This window comes from Sapajus apella, unplaced genomic scaffold (assembly GCF_009761245.1).
Source record: "Sapajus apella isolate SASKATOON/1434 unplaced genomic scaffold, GSC_monkey_1.0 scaffold18, whole genome shotgun sequence".
Taxonomy (NCBI): Eukaryota; Metazoa; Chordata; class Mammalia; order Primates; family Cebidae; genus Sapajus; species Sapajus apella.
In genome coordinates, this window is record NW_022436958.1 from 24896745 (window position 1) to 24920220 (window position 23476).

General features: G+C 32.1%; 1 protein-coding gene across 3 annotated transcripts in view; it reads left to right on the forward strand.

Annotated features, from left to right (window-relative positions):
- PSMD14 (proteasome 26S subunit, non-ATPase 14) overlaps positions 1–23476 on the forward strand; it is a 106651-nt gene that overhangs the window by 58504 nt on the left and 24671 nt on the right. For all 3 annotated transcript variants that reach the window (XM_032286529.1, XM_032286531.1, XM_032286530.1), the window contains 5 exons: positions 2065–2136; positions 2355–2474; positions 4705–4775; positions 5767–5917; positions 20460–20567. In XM_032286529.1, the coding sequence (XP_032142420.1) occupies positions 2065–2136; positions 2355–2474; positions 4705–4775; positions 5767–5917; positions 20460–20567 (522 nt within the window). The remainder of the gene's footprint in view (positions 1–2064; positions 2137–2354; positions 2475–4704; positions 4776–5766; positions 5918–20459; positions 20568–23476) is intronic.

A 23476-nucleotide genomic window follows, 5' to 3' on the forward strand; every position in this document is an offset into this window, starting at 1 on the left:
CAATGTTTAAGGTTGCTGTGGATCCAGGAATAATTTTATGAATACAGTGTTCATTAACCTAATCTATTTTTCTAGTTTTATTTTATTTTAAACTGACAAATAATTATATATATTGGTGGGGGGTGATGTTTTGATAAATGACTATGGTGTGGAATGATCAAATAAGGCTACCATCCGTCACCTTAATAGTTATCATTTCTTTGTGCTAAGAACATTTGAAGTCCTTTTTTATCTATTTTGAAATATACATTATTATTAACTATAGTCACCAGACTATGCAGTAGATCATCAGAAACAATTCCTTCTGTTTAACTGAAACCTTATCATTATCCTAACATTTTAAGATTACTACTACTTCCCCCAAACCTCTCATCATAACTAATTTACTGTTTTCCTCACCTTTTTCTTAATCTTTTTTAACTTTCCAATTTTTTTTCTTTTTTTTTTTAAAAGGGCTGAAAAGCACCCACGGGTCTCGAACCACGCAGAGTGGTTGTTTTTAACCATAGAAAGCATTGTTGAAGTAACCGCTGAGCTAAAGCCAGCCCCAGTCTTTTTAACTTTCTAAGTGAAATGAGTAAAATTATCGTATCACTAAAATTAGGTTTATGTGGTGATCAGCAAGATGCTTTGGCCTGATATTTCTTTAATTTACTTTAGCAGAGTTTTCCTTCTGAAAGAGATCTTAGCTATTTGAAAAATAAGCAATAAAACTGCATTAGGTAATAATAGATGAAGAATTTGGTTAGTTTCAACATTATTTCCTGGCATTTAAAATAAAAATTAAATTTGAGGGACTTGATTTTTTCCCACCACTTTGAACAAAAATAAAAACAAATTTCTTTTATTTAGAGAAAACTTATTCTAGAACCTTTTATACCATGCTTCCAGTAAATATTATTAACTTTTAAAACAATACAAAGTAATAGAATTTCACACACAAACACACACACACACACACACACACACACACACACACACAGAGTACACACAGACCTATAAGTATGGAATGTAAAACGATTGTTAATTTCAGTATATAAAAGCATAAATTGGAGAGAAAACATGGTTTACAATTTGGATAAGATAACATGTTGTTTACCAAATGTGTAATAGAGTTATTGTCAGGGAAAGCAAACTTTAAGCAAAACAGGACCTGGCAATTATAAGTCCTATCTCATAATTTTCCAGATTGTCCAGTATTAAAAAACAAAAAGCTTCCTATGTGCACTAAATGTGGGGGCAAAATCGCATTTATAAGATTGTAGGCATCTTGAGGGAAAGAACTATATGTCAGTTACCTTGTGCAGCTGAATGTTATAGTCAAGAGAAGTTTGCTTCCTTTCAGGAAGAAGATAGAACCCTTAAAGGAGAAACATAGTGTCTTCCTTAGCCTGTAATAAGATTGGTAGTAATTGTTGTTTTAAAGATAGTGGTCAGGGTTTTGGAAGTATTTTCACATCAGCTATACCTGTCTCAACTGGTTTGTTCACACCTGGGGCAATTGTGTTAAATTTGTTGTTGTATAGGGGGAGGGGAACAGCTTCATTAGGTGACGTGCAGAGGATGTTGTTCACAGCTCTTTCACCCAGGGATTAGAAGTCTTCTTTCCCCTTCCCTTCCACTGTAGCGATGAATCTGCGGAGGAATCCCATGGCCTTGATCTATTAATACATGCTATCTTTATCTGAAAATCAAGAAGCTCAGAGAATTTGCTGTTTGTGTTGATACTTTACTTAATTGTGCTAGTCCAGCTGCATTTCACATACACACACTGTGGTAACAAATGTGACTAATTGGTACATTATAGCCAAGGCAGATTGGCATTGCTGAAAGATTTAAACTTTATGATGTCCATTATATGGCAGAGAGTATTAAGTTTTATCTGTTTTCTACAGGTTTGGTATTTGCAAATGTGTTTTGATTATGTTGTAGCCAAATAAAATGATACTTGACATGTTTTTCAGAACTCTTTTATAACAGTCAAGTTTATACCACATGTAGGTTGAATTTTAAACTCATAAACTCTCTGTGTGTGTTTATAATAATTGATGTATTTGTTTCTAGGGGCCACCTACAGATGCTCCTGCAGTGGACACAGCAGAACAAGTCTATATCTCTTCCCTGGCACTGTTAAAAGTAAGTAATCAGTGTAGTTACTTGCTTTAGAAAACTCTGTTGCTTTCATTGTATCTTTTATTTTGGAATAGTTGTCCACCTTAATCCTCTTGGTTTAGGTACATTTATAAAAGAAGTTTTTAATTTTCACTGGAACAAAATTTAGTTTTTGTTTTATAAAGAGGTACCAGAGACCTTAAAGAAATTTGCTTTGTGTCCACATCTCTTCCTCTCTACAGATGTTAAAACATGGTCGTGCTGGAGTTCCAATGGAAGTTATGGGTTTGATGCTTGGAGAATTTGTTGATGATTATACCGTCAGAGTGATTGATGTGTTTGCTATGCCACAGTCAGGAACAGTGAGTACTTTTATGGTTGCCTGCTGCAAGTAAATGTTCCAAAAAAATAACACATACATTCTTTTCATTTTTCTTTTCCTATGCAAACTAACTCTCATCATATTACATTTTCTCTTTCCAATAGGAAAAGTTAATTATAAGTTTGATAGAAATTTTTTGATTGTGTTGAATTAAATCATTAATCTTTAGAATGCAGCATAACTTCTGGTCTGCAAACTGAATGATGCTAATGCTAAATTTATTTTCTCATTCCTTCAGTTTAAACTGGCATAAAATACTGGACTTAAAAGTTAGTTACCCTATAATAGCAGTGTTAGTTTGATTAATTTGAATATTTGATTAAAAGGTATGAGATTCTGTTATTTAGATTTTCAATTCATATACACTAGTTCTTATGTCTTGTTCCATTGTTTTGAAATATGTCATTTAAAAAATGTTCTATATATGGTGATGAACAACTTTTAAACTTTTCTTATTTAAAATTTTAAGTTAAAAAAACAATAGCAAACCTGAGTTTTTTTTCCCGGGCATGGTATTTTGTTTATATGCACCACACTCCATACCCCAAATTACCTGTGTAGAATACATTATTCTTTCTAGAGATTTTTGTTCTGTTTTGCCTTTTTGTTTAATGCATTACACTTATGTTGATAAATGTGCATTGTGACTGAAATAAAATGGCCAAAAAACAATAACCATTCTATCTGTCTTCCAAAAAAATAACACATACATCCTTCTCACCTGTTTGCTTAGAAAAATATGCGTGTATTTTTCTAAGGTATATTTCTTCTTTGATAGGCAATATTACTCTTACTGAGCCTTGTAAAAGAACGATTAAAGAAGTGATTATAAAGCTGTTTGTTCTATTTGAGGCTCTATAAGTTTACTTTGATAAGGTAGATGCTAGAGAACAAATTACAGTTTTAAATAGTGTAAGATATATAAGTATGTATATTAAAAATAAGCATTTAAAATGTAATATTTGCTACAGAATGCAATATATTTATAAATAATGTAAAGTTTTCTCTAAATAGCGGAATTTGTTGAGGTAAACTAATTTGGATCTACTGATTTTATCTATGTCAATATCCATTATATTTATTTTATTCATTTGGAAATAGAGAAAAACTGTACATGTTAACCAAAGGTTTAGATTTAAATCTTAGACTATTACTCTGTCTTTTTTTTTTTTACTCTATCTTTTTCTGTTAGGCTATATGAAACACATAAAACTAACATATATGTTACGGGTTCTTATGTAGATATTCATTATTATACATAGTTCTTAGGCTTTACTATCCTTGCTTCCATGTAAATACTTGTTTGACAATATAAAATAGAAGATTTTGATCCCCATATTCACTCTAATTCCATTTTCTAGTGTCATAGAATTAGAAAGTTTTTCTTCTGGCCCCAGAGTCAGTAAACTTTCTATAAAGACATAAGTCTTCTGTTGCATATTCTTCTTCTTTTTTAAGACCATCATTTCTTTATATATATATATATATATATATATGAAAGAAAAAAACCAAAAACATTCTTAGCCTATAAGCAGCAGATTGTATACCCCTGTTCTTGAGGATGTACACTCTATTGGAATTCAGTATGCATACTGTTTTGGTGGGAAGGAAGTGCTTATGTTAACTAGTGTCTTTAAGTACATTAGATTTAGATTCCTGAGGTTAGAAGAAAGCCTTGGGAGCTATGATGACAGTAATCTATCACCAGGGAGATGATCTGAAACTTTTAATTCTTCCATGTTTAAATATCTTATTTTGGTTGAACTAGCAAAACAATGCAGTATGTAAGAGACTTGAGGCTCTTTAATTATGATAGCTGAAGATTTGTAGAACTTTGGATGAGACTCATTTTAGTCATTAGTTATGATAGGATGGCATTAGGAAGTATGCTTGCCTATATAGGTCTAACCAATAGTTATGGTTGGTTCAATTATTTCGTACTTCTGGTAAATATGTACATAGCAATGGCCATAAACTCCTAGAGAACCCTGAAAGTTAGCTTAAGTCATTAGCCAACAGCAGTTTCGTAGTTGGCAGTTTTAGAAGGTTGATTGGTATGAGGTTTATAATTGAATGACTTGAGTAGGTATCAAATGTAGGTATCAAAACCTACAAAATGATTTTGATAACCCAAAATACTATACGTAGGGAAGCTTTTTTCCTCCCCAAAGGTATAAAAGCTAATAATTTTTCTATTCTTTCTAAACCAGGGTGTCAGTGTGGAGGCAGTTGATCCAGTGTTCCAAGCCAAAATGTTGGATATGTTGAAGCAGACAGGAAGGTAAGCATTGTAAATGGTCAGTTAAAGAAATAATGGGAAATATTTGTAGAAATGTACCTCAGAGTTATAGATGGCTATCAATATCATTTCTAGAAAAAGAGATCATGTAGTTGACATAAAACTATCTATAAATATCAGTGCCATGCACCGCCTGTCTACTATCTCTTCCCTTTAGAACTAAAGACATTTGCCCATCAGAGAAATGCCTCATATTAAAATTCTTGACTGTCACATAGTAAGCTTGGGCTGTAGCTTCCCTCTGTTTAGCATATGGAGTTACTGTCTAGTCACTTATAATTGAAAGAGCTTGTATGTTCCATGTATTTGAGAGTTGCAACTGAATGAGATTATGAATATTTAATTATGTTTGTAGGCATAGTTTTAAAGACAGAGAAAGTATAATCCAAATATTCTAAAGTTTTTTTCCTCAGACCAAATCTCTCAATAGTTGTCATTCTCTTGCTCAAATTCTTCTACTGTGGAAAAAACTTCTAAATTAATGTTAGCAAAAGGCTCAGCAGCTGAGCAGAATAGTGCAAATTGGTTTTTGACTGAGTTCCTAGTTCTACTGCTGGTTTAATTGATATTTAATCCTTTCACAACAGTGGATCCTGGTGTCCATTGTTAAAAATGTACTCTGTGCCTGGAAAATCCAACTCCCAGAGCTAAGGAGTTAAAGAGTAGATATTTATTTGCTGAAAGGGTAAAAACTGGCTCTGAGAAACTGTGGTAACAAGGTGAAAAACTGAAAGCCTTATCTACCACTGCTAATGTGCATCTCTTAATGATAGCACTCCTTTGTCACACATATTCATTTCCATGTTTTCTGGATAATATGGTGTACAATTTCAGGGTTTCTAATGGTGCTTTTTCACACCTGTGTGTTTTTCATCTCTTCTTAATTTATACCCTGTTAGTGTGTTGTTTCTTTTCATATCATAAATGTATTACTTGTTCCATTCTGAGCGTCTGAATGCCCTCTTTGTTTCAGGCCGGAGATGGTTGTTGGTTGGTATCACAGTCACCCTGGCTTTGGTTGTTGGCTTTCTGGTGTGGATATCAACACTCAGCAGAGCTTTGAAGCTTTGTCGGAGAGAGCTGTGGCAGTGGTTGTGGATCCCATTCAGAGTGTAAAAGGAAAGGTAGAGTGGATTCTATCTTTATTGCCATCTCCTGCCACATTCTGTTTGCAGAGACAAAAAATAAAAATCCATTTTGTTCAAAACAGGATTCTTAGATACACAGAAAGCTACTGTCTACTTGAAAAACAAACAAAAAACTATACAAGTTGATAACTGTATTTTGGTATTATTAGCAATTTATTTGGAAATTTATTTCTTCTTTAATCACTTATTGTCTAATTGCCATGAATATTTATCTTTAAATGTTTTGAATTTTATAAAATTAGGAAAGTTAAACCATACGCAAAGCTGCTACAAACATTTTATTAATATTTCAATAAACATTGCTTTATCTTCATTTTCAAATGATAAATTTGAAATTAGCACAGCATTTAAAAAATCTATTTAAAGGGCACTGTCTTGCAGACATTGTGCAGGACATATTCTGGAGGTGTGTTTTCCAAATATTTTAGACAATGAAAACTTGCCCAAAGACTTGCTATCAACCATTCACGTTTTTGGAGTGAGGATGCAAATGAATGATTAAATATGCTAAATGATTCTGAAAAAAGATTAACTTGCAAAGCATATTGGGTTATAGTTGTTCTTTGTTGAAACCCCTTTTGTTCTTGTTTAGTTCTCTTTCCCTTTTTTGTTCATTCTTTCTTTCTTTTTTTTTTTTTATTTCTTTCTTTCTAGCCCCATATGCCATTTTCCTATTTCCTGCCTCATGACAGCAGGGAGCAGCTCTATTATCACCTTCACAGAGCTGTCTGCAAATGTGAGAGGCAATTCGATTTTGCTCAACCACAGGGAGAGTGGATTAGAAAAACTACAGAACATACAGAAATTGGCTAGGTGGTTACTGCTTTAAAATACTGCTGAGGTGTCTTGTTTGAGCATGTACTTCCATTGTAGTGTAGAATAATTGTTAAAATAAAATCACAATATATTTATGCAATCCTTTTTATGCAGGTTTTACAAATAATTTTTAAAGCACTTAGAAATAAATACTAGCTTGTTATCTATCAGACCTGGAGTTTGATAGTAGTGCAGATTACATTTATGTCTGCTCACCAGCTCAAACAAACTAAGCATGGCTGTTAAAATATGGAGTTTTTATCTGTCATAAATTTGAAGTTGAATGTTTTCTGATATCATATCATTATGATGTATAAAAATTGAGGTCATTTCTAAATCATGATCCTATTAGGTGTGATTTAGCTTTTCAGAGGCAGAAGCTATCCACAAAAACAATAATAGAAACTGATATACTAGACCACTCAGAATGGATAGCCTCTGATTCTTGCTATATGCCTGTATTTCAATTTGTTTTTTTTTTTTTTAACTGTTTTGTTACTCAACACATAGATAAAAGAGGTCGAAAATTCTTGATTGTTATTAGCTTTATGAATTATAGCATAATATCTCTTAAGTTTAATTCTCTGTTTGAAGGTACCTTTTTAGTAACTTGTAAATAATTCATTTAGGTAATAATTATTGTTTTACAAATATAACAATTACCTAATAAAGTCTCCTACCACAATATTTACAAGTAATAATTGAAGGTTAATTTAAAATATAATTAGAATTCTGTTTTGTAGTATTAGTTCAACTTACGTTTTATGATCTCTTGACTCCTGATGGTGGCTACTTTCAAAAAGGAAAGTATAAACTTAAACACAATGAAAGAAAGTATTCTCAAAATAGAATGTAAATAAATGAGTATTTATTTTATTCTTGGTTATACTTTTGTAGTATTTAAAATGGCATTTTAGTTTCCAAACCTTGTTTAAGTCTTCTATAATATTGGAATTTTCATTATTTCTAATTAATTGTAATTTATATGAAAATGACGAATTTCAGTTAAAAATGTGCATGTGTCACATGGCTGCTAACAATGTTAAATTTAGTTTTAAAAAATAATATATGTAAAATTTGTGAAATCATATATCACTGTCTACTTTTTTACGTTAGGAAGAAGTCTTTTTGAAAAAATTTAGTGTAAATACTTATCATTGCTGATGTGCATCACTTATTGTACCTAATGTCTAGATTCATACTATTATATCTCCTGAAACAAGGATCCAGTTCTTTGTCAATGATGCAACTTCATCTTTAAGGAGTCAGATTTTGATTATAATTTATGGCTCTTTCAGTGTCAAGTCCTCTCGTCACTATGAATCAGATTAAATGCTAGTAAATCCTTAGAGTGTTTAGTTAAATCATACTTAGGAATATTAACTAAAATAACGAAGAATAGCATAAGAGTCTCCCTCTCCCTTTCCTGCACATGATTTATCAAAGCTTTCAAAATATTTAGTAAGACAATCATTAGATCAAGAGTTAAAATGACACTTTATATATAAATGATTTAAGTTGGATCTCTGTTCACTGTTTTTACAACCTCTTGTACATTTTGTATATTTTCATTTCTATAAATTCTAATATTTCTGTCTTTGAGAGATGAGATAAGCCTGGATTCTTTCTTGGTAATCTCAATTCATTCACAATTAGTTTGATTTTCTTTTATGGTGACATGATTACATTGTTATTCAATAATTGCTGTGAGTCAGGTATTGTGAATAACCATTTCAGCTTATCTCATTTATTCTTTGTTATAATGCTAAAGATAGGCACTATTACCGTTACATATTATTAGTGGTTAAAAAAAAAATTAGGGCCAAGGAGATTGCTTTGCCAAAGTCAGACTGTCAGTTAGCAGCAAAACAGAGATACTAATCCAGGTCTGTAAAATTTCAGAGCTCAGGCTTTTTCATGGCTCTTTAATTCTTTAATATTAGACTGTTATGAATGATATAATCAGAGTGAGGAATGGAAAATGAATACCAAAGGTCATTGCAAGGCTGTTCCTTAAGTTACTGTGGATAGGTGTCACTCTCATCAGCATAAGTCAGGGGAAAGAGCTATACATTTTCTCTCCGTTCTCTATAGTTTTCTGTAGATATTATATATTACATATTAATTGATTTTAAAAAATCTGTTGTTCCATGAATTTTAAAAATAATTTAGACAGACTCATTTCTGTTGGCTTTTGGGACATCGCTGGGAGCAAACACTGAAACCAACATAAATAATGAAGTGCACTATGTGAAAAATAATCTGTAACCCTGTGCATATTGTACAACACTGAAAATGTTTTAAAATGATACAGGTGAAAATCAATGGTAATTGCATTCATAATTTAAATGGAGAGTAAGCTCATAGAAGTTACCAGTGAGTTCTGCTCTAATCAGTGAAATAGTTTATAAGATCTGCTGCAATATTTAGTTCATTTGTAAAATATGCATATTCACATATTTTAAACTTTAGTTCTCAAGTGGCACAGTGGGAACAGCTTGCTGAATGTTTTATTATCTTGTATACTCAGCCCACAACTAGATCCAGCAGCAAATTTAAGTTAATTCAACCTATAATGTGACTATACTTCTTGCTTAGGGCAAAAAGAATGGTCACTTTGGGCAAAATCATAAAACTAGCATACAACTTAATTATGTTGTTTTAATATATTTATTAAAAAGCATTACTGCTTTAGAGAACTCATTTTCCTTGACAAGGTTCCGGTTAGTAAAATGCTTAGTTGTTACCAGCTAACTAACTCCTAACAGTCATTGTATCCGTTCTCTGTTTTGAAAACATAAAAAAAAAAAAGTAATGACTAAATATGTCCAAATGTGCCTTCACGCTGGTTAGGTTTTCTTGAAACATTTTTATTTAATCTGATCAAAACACTCAATAAACTTTAAAAAATGTGATATTTATCTAACTGCAGGTCAGCTTAACTGCAGGTATTTCTTAAGTATACCTGATATGTATGCTAATGATTCTAAGATGCAAAATAAATTTTTAAAAATGGTCTTGGTCTTCTTTGAGAAGATAAATCATATGCATTTAGTGTTAACAGTGAGCAAGATCTCATCCTGCCAGCTGTATACTGATAACCTACATTGTGTACTGATACAATACAAAATATACTGAAAATTGCCTGTTTCTGTAAGTATTAAATTGGTTGCTACGGACAGAAATAATTCAACAAATACTTAGAATTTTGTATGTGCCAGGATACAATAAAGTACTATTTGTATAGCAAACACAGGAAATGCAAATTAAAATTAGAAGAAGGGAGAAATCAGTGTAGGTTGCGCAAAGTGGATAAAGCTAGGGCTGAGCTTTGAGGGGTGGGTGGGGACATCACCCAGAAAAGAGGAGCTTGTACCACTTGGAAAGAATGTAGAAACAATGTTCCAAGTGGTACTTACTTCTTTGTTCATTGTTTTTTCACAGATACTAGAAGGTAAAATGACTGGTTTCATTGGTTTTAATTTTTTTAAACAACTAGCATTTTACAAAAGATGGAACTTTGGGGAATAAATACAAATATAGGAAAAAAGTTAGGGAATGTGGCCGGGTACCATGGCTCACGCCTGTAATCCCAACACTATGTGTGGGCCACAGTGAGTGGATTACTAGATCCCAGGAGTTTGAGAACAACCTGGGCAACATGATGAAACTCCATCTCAAATCTTAAAAAATAATTAAAATTTTAAAAAAAGAAAGTTAGGGAATGAATGTTGTAAGAGCGTACCCTTTATTTTCAGATATCTAGAAGCTTGTATCTTTTTTTTGAGTGGGTGGGGTGGGTAGCAAATACTTTATTTTTCCAAGAAATTTTATATTAGAAAGTTTTAAGATGGTGAAGGTTTTAAAGTACTCAAATAGTAGTCTTGTTTTAAGCTTATTTTATATATCTAGGTGTATATATATATATACCATATATATTTTATATTTATATATATAAAGGGAATATGTATATTAGTAGGGCTGTGCTACTAATATGTATGCCTTTTGCCCTACTAATATATATATGCCCTACTAATATAATATATATATATATATATAATAGTAGGGCATAGCCAGGGGTTAGAGTAATAACACAGACTTAGGGATCAGGCCTGCATTAAAATCTATTTTTATCTCCTCTTTACAGTGCGACCTTGAACAAGTTACCTAATTTTCTTGAGCTTCAGATTTTTCATCTATATAACAGGGATCTTAGTACCTGTTTCATAGTGTTATGACTGTTATGAGGTAATGTATGTAGAGATTAGAGTACACATGTCATATTAGGAGGTGTGGAATAAATGATACTCTATTCTGAAGAGTAACATAATTCATACTTAAAAGTATCAAGAACTAGAATATTAAAAAAACAGAATGTGAATGTTTCTGCAAATGTGGATAAGAACAAGTCTATAAATCTCTAATTTGATACATTTAGGATGATGATAATGACTACAAGAGAAATTAAGACTTTCCTTTTTGGCTGGCATGGTGGCTGATGCCTGTAATCCCAGCACTTTGTGAGGCCGAGGCGGGTGGATCACGAGGTCAGGAATTTGAGACCAGCCTGGCCAACATAATGAAACCTTGTCTCTACTAAAAATACAAAAAATTAGCTGGGTGTGGTGGTGTACGCCTGTAATCCCAGCTACTCAGCAGGCTGAGGCAGGAGAATCTTGTGAACCAGGGAGGTGGAGGTTGCAGTGAGCCGAGGTTGTGCCATTGCACTCCAGCCTGGGTGACAGTGTAAGACTCTGTCTCAAAAAAAAAAAAAAAAAAAGAAAGAAAGAAAGAAAGAAATGAAGACTTCCCTTCTTATATTTTGTATATCCTAACTAATCTAGGAATACTCTTCTGATTGGCCAACTTTTTATTCAGCACTTACATTTTCTAAGATGTTTTCCTTGGGCATGCTGATGAAAAGGAAGTGAATATATTACACTGAAACTTAGGCCTATGAGGTGATTAATGTATTGCACTTAACTGTTTTGTGTTTTATTCATCTGTCTGTGTTGTCTTCCCCACAAGACTCAGACTTCTTTGAGGTGAGATACGACTTCATGTCTTGGAATTTAGTATGTTGCAAAAATAGTTTCTTCATAAATGTTTATAAAATAAAATCAAGGAATGAATTTGCATTAGTGTTCAGCCATTACCAGTTCTATTTTTTTTAACTTTTAGCATATCCAAAAAACTGGAGTTAATTTTGTGACATTTAGTAATTTTTTATATGTTAGCAGTTATAGAGTTATTTATTAAATGACTGAAACATGAGACTGACAAGGTAAGTTAGCCAGTTTACTCATGGACATTATCCTTGATGAATTTGAACCTTGTAAAATTATAGCTGGAGTTCAAGTTTAGTATGTCATTTGTCTTCCAAAAGTAGGAAAAGATATTTAGTTTAGCTAAATAATAATCTTATTTATAAGGTTATTTTTTGGTCAGTATCCCACAAGTATCAGCTAAGGCTGGGTAGTCCTAATCATAAATTGTACACGCCCATGCACACCCCTTTTCTTTGTCTAGTTTTCCAGGTGGAAAGAGAAAAATAGGAAATAGAATACATTAAAAAAATCTATTTCCATTCCTGACATAGCTTTATGAGCATACCCTTCCAAGGTATTCTTGGAACAAATTTTGTTACTGTATTATCTTTCGTTTGCTTCCTGTCTTTCACTCTTAGTATCAGTTTAAAGTTTTATAACACTCTTAGGTCTTGTGAGGACACCTAAGAAAATATTACAGGTTTTATGATAGAATAATGTGTAATAATTTATCACATTTATTTAGCTGATATAAAAATTTGTCAGCTAGGAATGTAGAAATTACATTTAAAATTCTAACAGCATAAATCTTATATAGAGGTAACAGTTCCTATGGAGTTCTTTTAACCTAGAGCTTTTATATTAGTAATATAATCTCTGAGCTAACTTGCTATGCTTTATTACTTGCGATGCATTTTGAATGATGTAAATGTGCTTCAAATTAGTTTGAATCCAACTGTTTCAGTAAAAATACATCATTAATTACCTGTAAGAATATTATTTATTGACTCTCATTTCTTGAATGCTTTTCTTTCTGTAGTCATCTAATTATCCCTGGTCATTGGTTCAGCAGACACTTGTTGATCACTACTTTGTGCCAAGAGTACATTGGAGTTACAGAGAATAATATGATCTACTCCCCGTCCTTAATGCCAGTTTTGTACCAGCAAGTAGAAATGTGGAAATTACGACTTCTATTAAGAGACCTTTTCAGAGCCCATATATTTTAATTTTTAAAGATCACATTCTAGATATGACATTAGCCATTTTTAGTTGTGAGGATATTTCTGGTCCTGGGACTTAGTTTTGTCAGGTTTAATGTCTTCTTGTCATCGTAATTTCCTAAAGAGGGTAGAAATGATGTGGTAAATTGTCTTTGAAGTCATAGTTGATTCCTCAGTTGTTATTTTTAGGCCGCTAGTAAGCTGATTAATAGATGCTTACAGCCACTTTTCACATTCCAGATAGCTTTACCCTATGCAGTTTTTAATCCAAATTAAATTCAAGTCAGTACTCTATGAGTTTTTCAGGTTAGCATGTCACAAAAAGTGTTTCCTGAATTCAAAACTGAGCAGTGATAAGGAAAGGCAATATTGTTAGCAAGCTAGTGATTAGATTTTATTTATAGATAATGGATATTTTTCTTTTCTTAAGGAAAAATAAACATAAGTGGTAAAATTTTTTATAGCATAGAAACCAAAAGTGCTTTTTTTTGAGTTTTTCATTTCAGTAAATATTTATTTTGCATTGTATTTTGTGTGTCACTCTGTTGTAGAATGGATATTCAATGACAAATGAGACACAAACCTTGCTGTTGAGTAACTGAACCTAGTAGTAGTCTTTTTTTGCTTTTGTGTCAGGATAGCTGTTATAACAAACAGCTTGATGATGAAGAGTACTGGCTTTGGCATGCTGTATAGGTACAGATCATAGTGGTATCATTTACCGGTTGTATCATTTCATTTAATTGATTTAAATCCTCTACATTTCAGTGTTCTCATCTATAAATTGATAATATTAATACCTACACTTGGTTGTTGAGAAAATTAGGCCAGATAATTTCTATATAGTGTTTAATTTATAAGCAAAATAAAAATACACAAAAGTGATACACAGCAAAGTAATTGGCCTTTACATATTTTTTATATTAAAATGCCTTTGCCTATTGAGAGATAGTAGTCTGATGGATATAATTTGTATTTGAATGCAGTGTTACAGCAAATGCAATGGATATAGGTCCCTTATTCTCATCCACATGCCCTACTGCCATACTAACATGGTTAAGCCCAACTTTGTTCTCTAGGGCCCTTTATTCCTTTGCTTTACTTGAAATTGCCAACAGGCAAACCATTTGTTTTAGTTTGTCTACTAGAAAGGGATCTGAAGTCACTTGTTCCATTTTATGTAGGCTGAGTAGCCACTAGATAAAATTGACACTCCTAAGTTGGTATCAGACTAGTGACCCATAGCTGCTAGTCTCTTGTAGCTTATTAGTAGTCCCCTGAGGCATTCAATTTTAAGCTCACTATTTATCTGTCACTTATGAGTCTAGAAATACTAATCATGCAGGGGTATCAAGATTCTAGACATATTCAGTCATTTTTAAAAGCTAGATAATACCCTTCAGTATAACTATATACTTTCTTATTGTGATTAGGAATTTCCCTAAGGAAATACATCTTAAAGTGCCACTCTCTAATTTCCTATTGATTCTTTTTTTATATGTCCGTTATCTCAATGCAAAATTTATAATTATAACTTGATTTTTAGGGTAACTTTTTTCTAATGTTAACACTCTTCATAATACTGGTACTCTGCTTTGTTAACTGTATCAGTTTGGGTCCTCTGTGGATCAGATGCCAAAATGAGATTAGACATGCAAGAGATGTACTGGGGGAGACACTATGATGGAGAAAGAGGAGAGTCTTTAGACAGCAGTGAAGGTTTGACCCTGCAAAAGGAGAAAGTGAAGGTAGATTGGGTAGAGAAGCCACAGAGTGCAGCTAGTGCTGAGAAAATTTCAGCCAGACTGCTGGGGGGGAGTCCTTGAGCCAAAATTAGCCTTTAGAGGATCCCTTATTTGGCAGGAATGGCTAGGTTCTAGTATCACTGCTGTGTTCAGTAGTTGGCTGGGAGCTGCCCAGGAGAAGTATGACCAGGTGTGAATGCCCAGTGGATCCAAAGATGTAAAAGCTGGAGGTTGTGAGTCAGTTGTGCTCTCCATAGCAGGTTCTGTTGAAAGATCTGAGCTGGGCAACTCCATCACTGCCACAATTAGTAACACTGAAAACTATAGTGGCAGAAACACATGTATTATTTTATTACCAAGTCTATGAGGTATCATCATTCATGAACAAATGGAGAAATTGAGGGGTTAAATAACTTGTTTGAGGCCTCTTAGCTAGCAAGTAATAGACCCAGAATTCTAACTTCGGCAAGATTCTGACTCCAGAGTGCCTCAAGCATTTAAACCTCTACACCATACTGACTACGTACATATGTTGAAAAAAATTCTGTGAAACTTTATTTTTATTATAACTTAAGTAAATTCTTTTCCCAATGTTTCATGAATCTAAAAATGTTTAACTACCTTTTACCATACTAGTTTCTAAAGATCGATTTGTTTTCATTAAAGCGTATATGTTCAAAACTTGTGGATTTACTCTTTGAATTTTGATGCATGTCTTCACTTGTCAAAAAAAGTAAATTATGCAAGTTACACCCCATCCCCCTTTTCTCCCAATATACTGAAGTTGTACTACAGATCTCTAGCTACAGTAAGCAATTCTCCGAGGATGAAGAAAGAAAATGTACATACACATAGGAATTTCTTTTCCAGAGCTAAAATTGACATTTTATAAATAATTTCCATGTTGCAAACTTGAGACTAAGAAATCACAGCAATTCAGTGATATGCATTTGGCATGAGTCAGTTTTAGTTCTTAGTGCTTTTCATTGGAAATGGCATAAAAAGTAAGATTTCTCTGAATTTTTTATGCTGTGGGCTTACAAGAGACATAAGATGTTTTTCTCTTATAGATGTCTGGCAGTGCATGGCAGCAGAAGTAACGAAATGGTCACAAACCCAGCAGTACTTCCTAGGTCACGTGCGCTCTTAATTTTTAAAGAATCTAGAAACAACCTAAGCAGTTGATAACAGGTCATTTCTAGGTGATAAAGAGTATTTGATATGGGTTGAGTGTTGCCTTTCTTTACACAACTTTTGTTTTTATAGTCATTTAGAGATTTACTTTATATAGGGTGGTTTTTGTATGTTTTAAATATGTAACTAGTAACTGAATTGTTACTTTTTCTCTTTTTAGTGTTTGACATTGATTTTGAAGTCTTAAATTTTTTTCAAGTTTAAAAAATTATTTCAGTTCATCATATATGCAAGCTACAGTTCATCATATATGACGAACTGAATATTATATATGATATATAGGTGCACATATACAATATATATAGTGAGCTGACCTGAGATTATGGAAGATTTTGATTGTTTCATTTTTAAGCTCAATAAAATAAATACATTATAAATTCTTAAAATGTTAGTTCTACTCTGTGTAAATACCCATAGTCATTGACTGTAATATAAGTGCAATTGGACCAAAGGCAACTCCTGAAAAGAAAGAGAGAAATATTACAGCTTCTGCCAGAAGTGTATATGTATTTTTCTTTAAAACACCTTTGTATTAAACTGATTTGAAGAGTTTGCTTAAAAATAGCTTCCTTCGGGTATAAAAATTGGGAATTATAGATTGGTGCTTTAGAAATTTAGTCTAGTCTTTCAGTGACCTAGCAGTTGATATGAAAACACGAATTTTAAAATAAATAGCATATTGGATGAACTGTACCCTACTCATGAAAGAAGCCAAAAAATAATGGATTAAACTGAGTTTTAAGTCATAAACCAGATTCGTCATTAAAATGAAATGATAGATCCTTGACCCTTGGGCATGCTTGGAATAAATATGGAACTCAGGATTGTTTTTAAAACTATTTTGCTTTTATAATCTAAGACAGATGTACAAAAAACATGCAGTTTTTATTTTGTATTGGCAGCTTCCAAATATTTAGTATCTATTTCCAAGAGTTGCAATTAGTAAAGCAACCATGGTACTGAAATCTGCACATCCCACAAGCTAATTATATTTGCAAGGTCAGAGTGAATACATATTTTCAGAAAAATAAAGGGTTATATAAATATGTGTCTTCTACTTGGCTGTTATATCACAGTTTGTTGATCTGGAGTATAATGTGTACAATTCACAAATTTGTCTGATAACAGAAAGTGGTGTGTGATTGTGTTTATTTTACTAACCAGTATATTCACAGCAATCACTTCCAAATATCTCTCCAGTAAAGATGTGTTAATTACAAAACAGACAAGGTCTTCTATTATATTAAAGCTACTAACAAGAAGACAGCAGGAATCACACATGTAAATAGCATCATCAACCCCTATTTTAGTCCTCTGTTTTGATCTGTGAGTTGCGCATAGACCAAAGGTGCTATTAAAGACTGAGTGTATGAAATAGGCAGCATTATATGAACAAAATTTATTCAACAAGAAAACAGACCTTTAACATGAATTTAACAAGCCTGAGAAATTATAAACTATCATATGCTGCAGATTCATGCAGTGATAATAAACAAAAAAGGAAAGTAAGAGGTTTCCCTAAGCTAGCCAAACTGCTAATGGTTTTGTTATAAGCTGTCTACTGTTGCAGTGACCTCTGAAAAGTCTCAAGGCATTTGTACCAGAAAAAATTAAATGGTCAGGCTGGTGAATAAAGATTCAATGTGGTGTGTAAGCCTTCAGCATGGAAAGGAATTTTTAAAAGTCTAGCATCATATTCCTGAAAATATTCTTCATACTTTAGCTCAGAGGGTTTTGCTATTATATATTAAGGAAGTAGTTTTTGTGAAAAGTTTTTGATTAAATTATTATTTGAGTTTATAAGATATAAACTGAACTAATTTAATATATATATACTTCAAAATGAACTGTTTAGAAAATTCAGAGAGCTCCAAAAAATAGATTATTTCCCCTACCCACCCATACCTTCATTAATTCTTGGGGGTTCTTTATTCAGTTTGTTATATCTAAGATTTCTGTTCTTAACCATGGAGTGACGATTTTGCTGTCATTCTATTGCATCATGCTGTAAATACACAAACATGGAGAAACGCTTTCAACTTATACACATCATTGAGTGCTCACTAGGGCTTATTTTTTTTAATCTTACTGTGGCATAATTAACACCTTCTTCACCCATTGCTCATTAGTGCACTGGACATTAATGAGTCTATTTTGATAGGTTGCTCTAAAGGAGAAATCCACTGATTTTCACAGTGTAAAAAGCAATTATAAAATTATACAAAAATTAAAATGTAGACTGTATCGCCATGTTTACATTTTATTGCATACTAAATCTAATTTTGGTCTGCAGGTTGTTGAACATGTTAGTTTCCTTAAGACAGTTACTATAGTGATGGCAGCAAATTCCTTTAATCTTAGTGTAAATAGTCATTTTCTATAGGCTATCACTGGTACTCAGGAATTGCCAATGAAAGCATGTCATTTTATTAAGTTCTTGAATTTTTCTCTTAATTTAAGAAAACTTAAAAATTTTCAGATCATGATATCTACTTAACTGGTATTTTCATTTCCTTTTAATGAAATTTCACACCTGCTTATAATATTTCAGATAAATAATACAGACTTCTAGAAGTAAAATAGCTATCTGCCGTTTTAGTTTGAAAGCATTCAGTATAAACAAGTATATAGGAATTTCGTTGTGATACATAATGAAATTTTCATAGTTTTGTAGCAACTTTTTCTCCCCCTCACAAATGATTTTACTGAAATCTTGAAGTGGACCAAAATGATGCTTTGCTCTTAAATATTTACCATTAATGGTTATGGTGGCAATTCTTAATTTTGTATTTAAATTATATGCCTATCTTTGAAAATGGTCACCTTCTTCCTCCTTTGCCAACATTTTAACTTTACCTTATTTTATGTTCTTTAGTACAAGTGTGAGAACATTTTACTTCTATATTTTTTAACAATTGTTTGAAGTTATTTGTGATAACATCTGATTAAAGTATGTCTGTTATTAGTACTTGTTTTTATTATTGCTTTTTGAAAAAAGAGAATATGTTTACAAAAATTTTAAGTATAAGCAATGTAGGCCATATATATTTATAAGTAAGTGTGAAAGTTAAGTATGGATTAAGGTTATTGTATAAAAAGAAAAAAGTTTTCACAAACTATTAAATCATGCATGTTCTGGGGATGCTTCACTTTATTTTGAGACAAGAGGAATGAATCTTTGGGAAAATGTTAACTGTTTGAAATAAAAGCAAAATTCAGAGTTGATATGGTAGGCCGAATGAGTAGACAGAAGCTTAGATTGATTCACTTGTCACAATGTTTTAGTCTAGGTTTGTAATTTTTGTTACTGTCTTTGGATCCATCATAGCACACTTTTACAAATGGTGATTTTTCTTTCTTTCTTTAAATCTTGTTCTTTAGTGAACAGCATGCAGTAATACTTATTACACACAGAATTTTCAGACTTGATTAGATTTAGTTGGCTTAACTATTTTTAATCTCTTAGTATCCTCAAATAATAATTGTACAAATAAGAACAAATGTAGTTGACAAAGCTTTTAAAACATTGATAAATATTAATTATTCAGCACTTTTAAAGGCAAAATGTAGAAATACTCTATTACTTACTATATTATCTTGCTTTAAGATTGTTTTATGTGATAAATCTATTGAGTTAAATTCCCTTAAAGCAGAAATCTGTCTTAAAGTCACATGACTTTACATAAAACCTTACAATGTTGAAAAGCTTTAGCAAGTATGTGATTCTTGATAATCTCTTTATCTGTAAGAGCTAACAGATGTTATTGTATCATAGAAGAACTTGAAGTATTTCTGTACACACAAAAAGAAGAAGATACCTATTGTAATTTCTTTACTATGAATTAGGACCATATCATTCCATACCATGTTCTTGGCTTAAAGCATGGATGACCTTGGTTTTCTTATTGTGCCTTCTATGCTTGACAGTGGCTTGGACATTTAAGGCCGTCAGACAAGGTATAAAGTCTTTCATAGTCACAAGAAGTAAAAGGTATCTGACTAGAAGAGAATACGTGGGCAAGTGCCTTGCTGGCCGTAATTTTGTTGTCATTTCAAGTACTGTGGTGGTGTAATTGATGTGACAGGGCTGGGCTTTAGATGTGGTCCCTTAACTTGTGCTCACTTTCAGTTTTAGTTTCTCTGTCATTCATTTTGATTAGGTAAAATTCTGGTGACAAACATATGCACACCAGTGAAGGCTGTTTGGTGTAAGTTTAGTAATGACATATTTCAATAATAAAGATGCAAAGTTAATTTTTGTCTTTACTGCTTCATGAAAATTGCAATAATTGGTGTCACCTTATATTACAAGATAGAGGGTGGTGTGCTGATGGCACAGTCAGCAGGAGGTTCTTTTTTATTAATATTATAATTAAATGATTTTCTGGAAATAGTCCAGAAACAGATGCAAGTTGATCATGCCTTGTCCACTGTTGCTTGGCATTATCACTTGCTTTTAAAAAAGAATTGATTTGACACCTTGTTTTTACAGGTTGTTATTGATGCCTTCAGATTGATCAATGCTAATATGATGGTCTTAGGACATGAACCAAGACAAACAACTTCAAATCTGGGTCACTTAAACAAGCCATCTATCCAGGTATTGCCTATATTTGATAATGTGTTAAAACTCTGTTTTGTATTTTAAAAGCCTCTTACAGTCTTTTTAAGTTCTAATTCTTAGCATTTTAATGTGCTTACAATTAATTTTTCTTTTGTTTTAAAAAAATTGTGGAAATATTGCAGAAGTTAGATTTGCTCATATTTGAGTCAATTTTTAATGGGGGTCTTTAAGTTTTCCTATCATATTTGAGGACACCCTTTTTGGGAACATAGTAGATCCTTTATCTTAAAAGCCTTCTGGCTTTGCATAGTTAACATTATAGAAAAGGACCAATAGGAGTTTCAGGTGAAGGGCATAAATACTATTATTGCTTGATTAGTAGATATTTTTCGTAGCAGAAAACAATGGAGGAGTTGCTATATATTTTAAGATATCCCTGGGTATAATTCTTAAATATACTTAAAATTGTCTTTTTTAAAAAACCCACCTTTAAAATAAATTCTATAAAAGTCATCCATATGTTTGTTACTTGTGACGAGAGTTTATATCTTGTTTTTTTATTGTGATATTAATTACCATTATTGCAGTTATTGGTATTCAGACACTTAATAGCCTCTTGAGTGATTAATGTTTTCTTTGTATCATTCACATGCCACAGTGTTTTTATACAGATCTTTATTGTCTGCAAAAATTATTTTAAATGTGTTTTTAAATACACCACAGTCTGTGTCTATCTAGTTAATTACTTCTCTAAAGACTAATTAAAAGGACAGACATAACCATTGTTGGTTAAATAGAATACATAAAACAAAGACATTATAGTAGCTATTGCTGCTCCCCTTCTGAAACCTTGCTCTGTTCTGAGGTTGTCTTTGGAGAGTTGTGGCTTTGATGGTTAACCATGGTTAAGCCTTGGTTACACTTTGATAACTTTATACTTTTAAATGCTTAATTTTGTGGCAGTCACTCATCTGAAATCTTCATCAGAGTGAAGTGTTTTGTTTTAAAGAATTGAGGTGTGTTGATTTGAAAAAAAAATTTACAAGTCAAGTAAAACTGTAAAGTATAATGAGTATGAAATAAGCTACCAGTGATTTTGATTGGGTACAGACAAGCCTGTACTTGCATGTTCCAAGAGAATATATTATTGGACCTGTTTAGCCTGTGATAATGACCTTTCTTATAAACTCCCGTAGCATCATACTGCTTCATTATTTTTTGCAAAAGGTTAAGTAGCATCTCACAAGCCAAGATCATTGTGATTACTACATGGTATGTTTCTGCCAGAAGTTTTTACTAATTGCAAGTCACCCACCACCTGTTGCAAATTTCTTTTTTAAAATTAAAGCACTGCTTTTTAACCTTAAAAATCGACTGTAATCAATATTAAAAACCTGTTTTTTTCTATACCAGTCTAGTTTGTATTTTTTAATCCTACCTTATAGTCTGTAATTTATGGTCTACCTTATAAAGCAGATTCTAAACCTGTGTTAAACAACCTGTGTATATAACAACTACGGCATCATTAGTTTTCCTTTCATTTTAGTTTGTGTTGCCTTCCAGTTAGAATCTGTAAATATATTTATTTCACAGTTTATATAGCGCCCATCAGAATGACATCTATCTGGATGTTCTACAGTTTTAAGACAATTTCAATACTAAAACACACAAATGAGACCAATCCAACAAGTAACAGAACAAACCCATTACCTTAATACACTTTCTTATTTTTCTAAGACAAGCTAGAAAGCAACCCAGGAGAGCCTGAAGGGAATGGTAATATCTGGAATGGAATTTTACTTAATGTTAACAGAATCTTTAACTCTGGGATCAGAAGCCTTTTAGAAATGCCATGCATTTTATTTTGAAGGGGAGGTTAGCTGGTCTTAAGATGAGCCTTGCTCCTAAATATCTTTCAAGTGGTAGGGATAAAAGTCTGGTAACAGTCATCAGCATACATACTGGTGGTCACTAATGCTTTTCTAATAGATTTTTTTTTTTTACTATTATACTTAAAGTAGTAGGGAATAATTAATTATTTACTTTAGACTGCTATTTAATAATTTTGGGAAAGTTCAAATATGTTAAGTAAGAAAAATTATAAAATAGAATATGTCAGTTCTCCATTCTGCAAGCATATATTTTATAGATGGTGCCTGTATATTTATACCAGGATATTTTCATTGGTTACCTTTGGATGGTAGAATTATGGAATTTTTTTGTTTTTCCTTGCCCATGTTTTTAAAACTGTTTACAGTGAAACATATATTGCTTTTAGAAAATGTTATTTTTAAAGTACTAATGACAGTGTTGAAATAAGCTAAGAGAAAAAGGTTATTTTCACTTTCATGTTTTATATAATAGAAACCCCTAACAATCCTGATAGGAGAAAGTATAATGCCTATACTATAGGCTTTTATATTGATATATGGTAATTTATATTATTTTGCATTTGAAACATTTGGATATTACTGTCAAATCTTTAGAATTTAGAGTTAAGCATTTATTTTAGTAACTAAACTTTTAAAACTATTCCATTAAAAACTGTTCAGTGACATTTTGGATTCTTAAGTATCACAGTAAATTTGAAGATTGGCAGTTATCCTCATGGAAATTTAGTAAATATTGATGCATAGATGCATGTGCTAGGGCTGTGAACCTCTCAGTATAGTCTTCAGTACTGTTGCATTGTTTAATAGAGTTAAGCTATTTGGAAAACATTGTTTTCAGTAATTATTGAACATATAAATTGTAAAACAATTGCACTAGAAAGGAGCCATTGTAGTCATTTTCTACATGAGGAACCTAAGACCCATAAAGTTGAGTTGCCTAGGTTATCCAGTGAAGTAATGTAGGAACTAGTACTCATGACCAGATCGCTTCATTATTTTATATTATTATTGGAAATCTAATTAATTTTGCCATAGATAGTATATATATCCATA